The 10,997-nt window shown below is 46.9% G+C and overlaps 1 protein-coding gene across 1 annotated transcript in view; it reads right to left on the reverse strand.

The window, feature by feature from the left end:
- plcd4b (phospholipase C, delta 4b) overlaps positions 1 to 10,997 on the reverse strand; it is a 25,057-nt gene that overhangs the window by 11,775 nt on the left and 2,285 nt on the right. The window contains exons 3-7 of the mRNA XM_048599281.1: positions 10,646 to 10,775; positions 5,766 to 6,000; positions 4,012 to 4,213; positions 1,979 to 2,123; positions 611 to 763 (exon numbers count right to left, since the gene is read on the reverse strand). Of these exons, the coding sequence (XP_048455238.1) occupies positions 611 to 763; positions 1,979 to 2,123; positions 4,012 to 4,213; positions 5,766 to 6,000; positions 10,646 to 10,775 (865 nt within the window). The remainder of the gene's footprint in view (positions 1 to 610; positions 764 to 1,978; positions 2,124 to 4,011; positions 4,214 to 5,765; positions 6,001 to 10,645; positions 10,776 to 10,997) is intronic.

Genomic DNA, 10,997 nt, shown 5'->3' on the forward strand with positions numbered 1-10,997 from the left:
ACACACATTCACATTCACACTCACATTCACACTCACTCACATTCACACTTACTCTCACACACAATCACTCACACACACGTTCACACTCATTCTCACACACATTCACACTCATTCACATTCACTGCCATTCCTTGGGGAGGTGATGGCCTAGCGGTATTAGCTGGACTGTTAATCCAGAGACCCAGATAACGTTCTGGGGATCCAGGCTCGAATCCTGCCACAGCAGATGGTGGAATATGAATTCAATAAATACCTGGAATTAAGAATCCATTGTTGATTGTGGGGGGGGAGCCCCATCTGGTTCACTAATGTCCTTTAGGGAAGGAAACTGCCATCTTACCTGGTCTGGCCTACATGTGACTCCAGGCCCACAGCAATGTGGTTGACTCTGAACTGCCCTCTCAGCAATTAGGGATGGGCAATAAATGCTGCCTGGCCAGCGATGCCCTCATCGTGTGAATGAATAAAGAAACTCACACTCACTTTTACACGCGAGCAGTTAGTGTAGGACCCTATACGACTCACTTCAGGATCCTGGGTCACTGCTCAGACTGGATCCCATGGGGCACCCTCAGATCTACCCCTGTCAGCTCCCACTCCCGGTTCCTACCTCAGGAGATGGGAATCCATTCGGGACCTTTCCATCAATGGTACTTTTCACCAGCTTGTCTCCGAGGATGTTCTGTAGGTGATGAGCCATGACAGTTTGCTGCTCGATGCTGCAGTGGTTCTCGATGGACAGAATCACTGGGAATTCTGAGAACTGTCGTCATCCACAGGTCATTAGTGCAACTGCAAAAAAACTGAATCGAAACATTCCCAACCACATTCCCAATCTGATGATTTTTGTGGGGGCTTCTCACCTCTGCCTTAGCAACAGCAGGGACCAATTACCATCGCAACAATCACCCAATCACAGAAATCCTCCAGCACAGAAAGAGACCATTCAACCCATTGTCACTGTGCTGGGTGTCCAAATGAACATCTCACTTAGAATTCAACCCTTGATGGGGTGAGCCTGGAGCTCATTACCTGAAAGGGTGGCTGAGTCAGAAATTATTTTAACATTTAAAACAATGTTTAGATATTCTTTGGCATTGTCATAGCTTCCAGGGCTATGGGCCAATAGGTGCAAAATGAGTTGTAGGAGTTGGGAAATCATATAGAGGTTGTACAGGATGCTGGTGGGGCCTCTTCCGGAATACTGTTCTGGTCACCCAGTTATAGGAGGGATATTATCAGGCCAGGGAGGGCTCAGAAGAGATTTACCAGGATGTTGCCAGGAATGGAGGGTCTGAGTTATAAAGAAGGGCTGGATAGGCTGAGACTTTTTCACTGGAGCGTAGGAGGTTGAGAGATGACCTTAGGGAGGTTTATAAAATCATGAGGGTTATAGAGAGGGTGAACGCTATGTGTCTTTTCTACAGGATGGGGGATTTCGGAACCAGGGGACACATTTTTAAGGTGAGTGCAGAGAGATTTAAAAAAGACACGAGGGGCAATTTTTTTTACATGAGTAAGTGGTGGATATGGGTACAATTACTACACTTAAAAGACATTTGGACAGGTACATGGATAGGAAAGTTTTGGAGGGATATGGGCCAGGAGCAGGCAGGTGGAAAACAAAGACAGAAATTGCTGGAAAAGCTCAGAGTTAACGTTTCCTGTCCGGTGACCCTAGTTGTGAGGAAGGGTCATTGGACCCAGAACATTAACTCTACTTTCTCTCCACAGATGCTGCCAGACCTGCTGAGCTTTTCCAGCAAATTCTGTTTTTGTTCCTGATTTACAGCATCGGCAGTTCTTTCGGTTTTTATTTAGCAGGCAGCTGGGACTAGTTTGGCTGGGATCATGGTCGGCATGGACAGGTTGGGCTGAAGGGTCTGTTTTCATGCTGTATGACTCCGTGACTGGTGTGGACAGGATGGGCCGAGCAGCCTCGCGCTGGCTATGTGTTTGAGTTTTCACATGTACCTACCCGGAAAGCGTACTTGTTGATCACGGAGATGACGTCTTTGAAGAAGATTTTGGAGGTCAGTGTGTGGCCATGATACACAATAGGTTCCAGGTTCGGACCATCCCAACAGTCAAGTTCCACACAGCGACACCCCTTCTTCAGTGCTCTGAGGGGGCAGTGAGACTGGAAATCAGAGTTTTCCCCGACACTACAATCTCGAGACCACTTTGAGGGGTCGGGGGGAAGGGGGGAGCTGAGACCCAAAGGGTCAGCAAGGTCAAATACAATGTATAGAACATTAAACATAGAACAGTACAGGACAGTACAGGCCCTTCGGCCCACAATGTTGTGCCAACCTATTATCCTACTAAGATCAATCTACCCTGCATACCCTACATTTTACTATCCTCCATGTGCCTATCCAAGAGTCGCTTAAAAGTCTCTAAAGTATCTGACTCCACTACCACTGCTGGCAGCGCATTCCACACGCACCCACCACTCTCTGTGTTTTGGGACAAGTCATAGCAGCAGGTTTTCAGGAGGGTATTGTCAAAGAAGTTAGCGAACTACAGAGATTTAAGGAAGGAATTCCAGAAATTATGGCCCAGGTAGTTTAAAAAATACTGATAGGAATGAAGGATGTTGTAAGAGGCCAGAACTGGGTGAGCACAGAGCTCTCAGAGGTCTGAAAGAGATTACAGAAATTTACACACTTAATCACACAGACCAACAGATTCAAGGCCAGCTTCTTCCCTGCTGATAATACACTGCCGAATGTCAGATTTTACATTTAATGTTGATCACTCTCTCTGTGCATCATCTCTGCAGCCGTAACATTGTATTCCTCGCTCTATTCTATTATCCTAATGCACTTTGTATGGTATGGTCTGCCTGGACTGTACGCAAAACAGAACTTTTCACCGTACTTAGGTACATGCAACAGTAATAAATAAAATCAAATCAAACAGGAAGGGATTAGAAAAGAAGGACTTAAGTTTTAAAATCAAGGTGATAGCAGTCTGGGAGTTGAAGCTGGTCGATGATCACAGGGATGTGGCGTGAGTTACAATACAGAAAGACTGTGGCATGCAATGTATTGGTTAAGTCCTGCTTTTTTACTGGGACGTCTGTCAGTCAGGTGTAATACTGCTCACAATGCAATTTCCTGTACCCTGGGGAGACTGAACACAAACTGAGCGACTGCTTTGCTGAGCCCCTCCCCTCAGACCCACAAGCGTCACTTTGACTGTCCAGTCACCTGTCATTTCAATATGCCATCTTGCTCCCCTGTTGGCATTTCCATCCGGGACCTGCTGGAGTGTTCCAGTGAAGCCCAGTGCAAATGCATCTCAATATCCACTGAAACACCTTACAGCCTTCAGTATGTAATTCAGGGTTCACTAGCTTCCAAGCATATCCCCTCTCCTCCAGTACACAGGGTCTGACACCTAACCCTGCTGTGATCCCTAATCTCCCTCACCCTCTATCCTTTCCCTGATCTTCCCACTGTTCCCTACCTTTCCCTACAAAATATGCCATCACTTTCCCATCTCTCCCTCGGTTGTTTGGTAGGATAGACCTTGTATATTGCAGAAGAAAGACTCACCTTGTCAAAGTTTCTCATCTTGCCCTTGTCAGGACACTCTATAAGAATACTAATTCAAGGGGAAAACTTATATTTGTACTACATGAGAGGACAGTGCTGATTGGTTGGCATTTGGAGTCTGGAGAGAGAAAGAGAGAGAGTGTGTCCTTTTCCCGCCAATCAGCACTCTCCTCCAATGCAGTATAAGTTCTGGCTTTCCCCTTATAGTGCATTCTTGAGAAGTGTCCTGATGAGTGCAAGATGAAAAGTTTCAACAAGATATATCTTTTCTTGCACTAGCTCTCTCACTCGTCAGTTCTGAAGAAGAGTCATAATGGATTAGAAATGTTAACTCTGTTTTTCTATTCACAGACACTGCCAGACCTGCTGAGTTTCTCCAGCACTTCCTGTTTATTTTATTTCCGACCTCCTGTGCGTGCAGTATTTCTGCCTGAAGCCATGCCAATACCTGATGTAGCCCTCCACACTGCTGTGTCCACAGAGCTGGTCCTCCATCAGGTATGTGTTGTGAGACGACGAGATAAAGTAATGGCAGAGGGGCTGTGACATATCCTGATACAGAGGCTCGTGTTTGGGATTAAAGATGGACCCATCAGGAGAGCAGAGGTACATGAGGAATCCATCTAATGTCATGGCATGGAGACTCCTGGCTGAAAAATACATCAGACATAAAGAGAACAGCAATTATTACACCCCTGGCTCACTTGCAAACACAGCGTGCCAATCTGACTTCACAGGTCACCCTGTCTCGACAGCACAGTGCCCCATCAGCACTGCCTTACAATCCTGGGCTGCTAACTCCAACAGGGACATGCTGACATTGGAGGCAGTTCGGAGAAGGGTCACCCCATGGGTTCCTAGACTGATAGGATTCTCTCCTGCGAAGAGGTTGGGCACGTTGGGATAAAGGGGGGCTTTTTCAGGAAGGCAACCTGCAGCTAGTGAGCACCACAGGGATCAGTGCTGCAACCACCATTATTTACAACATATATTAACGACTTGGATGAGGAAAGTGAATGTAAGTTTGCAGCTGGCACAAAACAGGGAGCAGGCAAGTGGTGAGGACGTCACAAACAGTGTGCAGGGGTGAAAATTGGCAGATGGAATACAAAGTGGGGAAATGTGAAGCAGTACACTTTGGCAGGAAGAATAGAGGAACTAAATAAGAGGCTTCGGAGAGATCTATGGGGATGTTGCCAGGAATGCAGGGTTTGAGTTACAGGGAGGGGTTGGATAGGCTGGGACTTTTTGTCACTGAAGTGTAAGAGGTTGCGAAGTGACCTTATAGAGGTTTATAAAATCATGAGGGGTACAGATAAGGTGAATGGTAAGTGTCTTTTCCCTAGGGTGGGGGCTTTCAAGACCAAGGGGCATATTTTTAGGTGACAGGAGGAAGATTTAGAAAGGACATTAGGGGCAAATTTTTAACACAGAGAGTGGTTCACGTGTGAATGAACTTCCTGAGGAAGTAGTGGATGTGGGTACAGTTACAATGTTTAAAAGACATTTAGGTAAGTACATGAATATGAAAGGTTTGGAGGGATATGGGCCAGGAGAAGGAAGGTGGGACTAGTTGGGTTTGGGACCATGGTCAGCATGAGCTGGTTGGGCCGAAGGGTCTGTTTCCATGCTGTATGACTCTATGACTGCAGAAAGCACTGAGGGATTTGCGAGTCCTTGTCCACAAATCATAAAAAGCCAGCATCCGATTTCAGTGAGTAATGGGAAAAGCAAATGGATTGTTGGTCTTTATTTCAAAAAAGGAGGGAGGTTTTGCTAAAAATGTACAAGTAATTGGTCAGACCAGAACACTGTGTGCTGTTTTGATCCCCTTATCTAAGGAGAGATGGACTGACACTGGAGGCAGGCCAGAGAAGGTTCACTCAGCTGATCTCACGTAAGGAGGAACTGTCTTACGAGGAGAGGTTGAGTAGGTTGGGCCTGTACTCAATGGAGTTTATGAAGAATGAGAGGAGACCTTATTGAAAGATACAAGATTCCGATGGTGCGGTTGAGGGGGAAGTGATTGGAATGGACAGGATGGGAGCAGAGATGATGTTTGTCCCTCATTTGGGAATGTGGAGCTGGTGAGCCAATTGAAGATGGAGAAGGGGAGTGGTACCTCACAGAGAGGATTCAGTCAGCCTGGATTAGTACCCCAGTGCCTGATGGGACATTTATCCCATCTCCCAGCTCCAGTACCTGTCTCCGATGGTTCATATCTGGCAATTAGATCCATGGCAAATGTCTCCAAATTCTCCACTTGCTCGAGTTGCTCGTATTTTAGAAAATCTACAAATTCCAGGAGCGTCAGCTTCTTCCTGTCTTTGGAAAATTCATTGAAGAGTCTGTGAATGTCGTCCCGCTGAGTCAGTGCTTTATAAAACAAGACAAACTCATCGCCTTCCAGTGTTCCTGAGTGTGATCTGTCTGCCATCTGCAGGGACAGAGAACACAGAAAACACATTTAAACAAGGGCCCTCCCAGTTACTGTCCTCAATGCAGCCATCCTTCCTGGGTAAGATTATTGGCAGAGCCACTGCACTCACATCGTTCAGTATCCTTGGAAACATGCCTTGTCCACTTTAATTACCAACAGTTTGTCAGATACCTCTTTCTTGTCAATTTTAAAACCTTCTCCTGATTGAGTTCTCTGTCACCACAGCATCTCCTTCTTTTGTAAAGGCAGATGCAAAGTCTTCATTTAACACCTCAGCCTCCCAGTGTAAATCCCCCTTTTCCGTCTCTTTATGTACCTCTCGGTGACTACAGGATTCTCTCTTGTGTTAGCTAACGGTTTCTCTTCATAATCTCTCTTTGCTTCCCCACTCTCCCTCTGAACCTTCTGCGTTCAGTTCGCTTCTCTCTCTTGTATTTTCTACCTGACACCTGTCAGAAACACACCTTTTCTTCTTTAACTCTATCTAACATCGATCTCATCCAGGGAAGTCTGGATTTGTTTGACCTACCAGTGAGGGAATACACTGTCTCCGAAATGTTCCCACACTGACACTTCATTTACTTGATCTACCTCACTCCCAAGAACCAGGTCTCGCAGGATCTCCTTTCTGTTTGGACTAGGCATACATGGGGGCAGCATGGTGGCTCAGTGGTTAGCACTGTTGCCTCACAGTACCAGGGACCTGGGTTCAATTTCACCCTTGAGCAACCGTCTGTGTGGAGTTTGCACATTCTCCCTGTGTGTGCATGGGTTTCCTCCAGGTGCTCCAGTTTCCTCCCACAGTCCAAAGATGTGCAGGTTAGGGTGGATTGGTCATGCTAAATTGCCTGTAGTGTTCAGAGATAACACAGTGTGGGGCTGGAAGAACACAGCAGGCCAGGGAGCATCAGAGGAGTAGGAAAGCCAATGTTTCAGGTTGGGACCCTTCAGAAATCAGAAATGCTGTGTTCCTCCAGCTCCACACTGTGTTATCTCTGACTCCAGCATCTGCAGTTCTTACTATCTCAAGTGTCCAGGAATATGTAGGTTAGGTGTGTTAGCCATGTGAAATGCAGGGTTACAGTGTTTGGGTGGGATGCTCCTCAGAGGTTCAGGGTGTACTGAATGTGTTGAATGGCTTGCTTCCACAGTAGGGATTCTATGATACGCTGCTGTAGGAAATTAATGAACACTTGCCCCTTGTTAGCCCTTCCACTGCCAGTATCCCAGTTTATATTCAGATAATTAGTGGCCTTCATTAGGACCATCCTATAATTTCTTCACTTCTCTGTAATTACCTTGGAAATCTGTTCTTCTACATCCTTCCCAACATTTGATGGTCTGTAGATTACATCGCACAATGTAATCATGCCCTTTCAGTTCCGCAGCTCTATCAAACCAATTCTATTCTTGAACCTTCTGAAACATCTCTATCTCCAGCGCTACAATACTCTCCTGGACCAACACTGCCTCAGCCACCCATCCTTTCTTCCTCTCTTATCTTTACAGAACTCCTTGTGTCCAGGATGATTTAACACTCAGTCCTGCCTTTCTTAGTCAGCTCTCTATTATAGCCACAACACAATAATTCCACAGGCTTGTCTGCCCCCTCTGCCTCACCAATGCTAGCCTCTGATTTCTGGACTCATTGCGCACAACATTGGAGTAGTTTATTATTTTCCAGATCCTGCTTGCTAATTTTCTATCTAGCTCCCCAGATTCTGACTGATGAACCACCGCCCCCTTCCTGCCTACAGTGGTGGCATCAAGGTACCAGGGCATTTGGCTACTCACCCTTTCACTGACGAGGAATTCTGTGACATCTTTAGCCCTGCCACCATCCTGGGGCCAAGTCTACAGCAGCAGAAACGCCCATTTCTCTCTCTCTCTCCAACTAATACACAACCTCTCGCAGAACAGCGGCTCCGTGGCTCAGTGGTTAGCACTGCTGCCTCACAGCGCCAGGGACCCGGGTTCGACTCCACCCTCGGGCGACTGTCTGCGTGGAGTTTGCACATTCTCCCTGTGTCTGCGTGGGTTTCCTTCGGGTGCTCTGGTTTCCTCCCACAGTCCAAAGATGTGCAGGTTAGGGTGGATTGGCCGTGCTAAATGCAGGTATGGGGGTGCTAGGTCTGAGCGGCATGCTGTTCAGAGGGTTGGTGTGGTCTCAATGGGCCGAATGGCCTGCTTCTGCATTGTAGGGATTCTATGGAAAACCAAAGTGCTGGAGAGCTAAAACAAAAATTGCTGGAGAAACTCTGGCAGTGTCTGTGGAGAGGGGAAAGCAGGGTTAACGGTTCGGGCCCAGTGACAGGGTTGTTCTGAAGAAGGGTCACAGGCCCTGAAACATTAACTCCCTCTCTCCACAAACCCCCTACAGTGCAGCCATTCTACCTTCCCACCCGTACTGCTGAGCCAGCTATGGTACCACGAGGCTGGTTCTTACTGCACTGAAAGAATCCCTACGGTGTGGAAAGAGGCCATTTGGTACAAACAGTTCCACACCCCTGCCTTCTCATAGTCAATCCATCTAATACACACACACACACACACACGGAGAACATGCAAACCCCACACAGTAGATCGCCCAAGGGTGGAATTAAACCCAAGTCCCTGGCGTTGTGAGGCAGCATTGTTAACCACTGAGCCACTGTGCTGTCCCTCTTCTGGGGAAGCTTTGCCCTCACCAGTCTCCGGAACAACGAAAGCAATTCATGTGCAAATTCATCTCAGTGGCCACCTTCACTGTTGCCTCGTTCTCTTGGACAGCCTGGAGTCACACATTCCCCTATCCTGAGGTTGTAGACTTGCTCACCGAGCCGGTGGGTTTGGTTACAAACGTTTTGTCACCCTGCTTGGTAACATCGTCAGTGTATCTCCGGTGAAGCGTTGGCGTTCTGTCCTTCTTGTTATTTATATGCCTCGGTTTGATGGGGTAGTTGATATTACCATGCAAGGACTGTGAGAAACATTACATCGGCCAGACTGGGATAAAACTGACAATAAGGATACACAAACACCAACTAGCCACCAGGAAACATGACCAACTCTCACTGGTTTCAATACACACGGACAACGAGGGACACGATTTCGACTGGGACAACACATCCATAATAACACAAGCCAAACAGAGACACGCCAGGGAATTCCTGGAGACCTGGCATTCCAATCAGAACTCCATCAACAAATACACTGAAATGGACCTGATACACAAACCACTGAGAAACAGAACAGGAAGTAATGCCAACCACCCCAGCAAACTGAGGCATATAAATAACAAGTGGGACAGAACGCCAATGCTTCACCAGAGATACACTGACGATGTTACCGAGCAGGGTGTCGAAACGTTTGCAATCAAACACGCTGGCTCAGCGAGTAAGTCTACGACCTCATCCACAACCCGAGCTATAAATCTTCTCGAAAACGTTATTCCCCTATTCTGTAGTGTGACATCTCCCTGAACATACTGTCCCACGTAGAAGTCTGTCCATGTAGAACTCTGTGACCCCAGCTCCAAAACACAACTTTCTAAAGCAAATGGCACTTTCTGCTGAACACGTGGTTATCTGGGTCATGTAAAATATTTTTCTAAAATTCACAGGATGTGGGTATTATTTATTACCCAGACAGCAGTTAAGATTCAGCCATATTCCTGTGGGTCTGTCCCCATCATTATTCCCAGGACAGGGATAGGATGGGGTTAGACTAAGTAAGGATAGCAGATTTCCTTCCCTAAAGGACATAGTGAACTAGTCGGACTTTTCCCAATAATTGGCAACAGTTCCACAATTATCATTAATCCCAGTTTTATATTAAACTCAAATTCTATCTTCAGGCATTGTGGGATTTGAACCTGGGTTCCCAGAACATTACCTGAGCCTCTAGGTTACAGATGCAGTGACAATACCACAAGGTTGTCATGCTCCCACAACTGCCCACGTGCTACAGGATGGACATTCCATCATGGATAAGTAGGTTAGGTGGGTTAGCCATGTGAAATGCAGGGTTACAGGGTTTGGGTGGGATGCTCCTCAGACAGTTGGTGTGGTCACAATGGGCCGAATGGCCTTCTTCCACATTGTAGGGTTACTGTGAAAAACCAAAGTGTTGGAGAGCTAAAACAAAAATTGCTGGAGAAACTCTGGCAGTATCTGTGGAGAGACGCAACCCTATTGGATTCGAGGATGATCAGATCAGCCATGACCTCATTGAATAGTGGAGTTGACTCAATGGGCTGAATGGCCTACTTCTGCTCTTATATCTCCTGGGTCTTATTATGTCGCCTATACACTAGCCAGCTCGGTAACAGCGCCTTGCGGATATGATTGGTAGACTGTTCACAGTGAATAAGAGCAGAGATTCAGGAAGAACATCAATGCTTTGGAGAGGACATGGAGGGAGTTTTATCCCAAAGGGATGGGGATGAGGGAGCCCAGCGAATGAGAAGCTGGGATTGTTCTCCTCAGAGCAGAGAAGGTTCAGCAGAGATTTAATGAAAACCTCAGGGGAACGGGAAGAATTGATAGCTCTATCAAAAAGCTAGTATAGGCACAATGGGACAAATGGCCTCTTTACATACTGCATCATTCCATAGCATTACAATTGGAGCCTGCAGGGAGCAGGTTTAGGAGGCAGGACCCACCTTAAAGAGCCGCAAGGAGTGATCCTCGTTCATGTTCACATTCATCATCTTCAATAAAACCCGCACCTCCTTAAAATTCATCCTCCCGTCTTTATCCTTATCAGCTTTATGGAACCAGTCACTAATCCACGTGAGAGAGTCAGGGAAAGCAAACACGGACAGCCTTACACTCAGACTGACTACACGGGGTTACATACAGGGTAAAGCTCACTCTACACTGTCCCCCCCATCAAACACTCCCAGGACAGGGTCAGCACAGGGTTAGATACAGAGTAAAGTTCCCTCTACACTGTCCCCCCCATCAAACACTCCCAGGACAGGGTCAGCACAGGGTTAGATACAGAGTAAAGCT

This window comes from Rhincodon typus, chromosome 7 (genome assembly GCF_021869965.1).
Source record: "Rhincodon typus isolate 14 chromosome 7, sRhiTyp1.1, whole genome shotgun sequence".
Lineage (NCBI taxonomy): Eukaryota > Metazoa > Chordata > Chondrichthyes > Orectolobiformes > Rhincodontidae > Rhincodon > Rhincodon typus.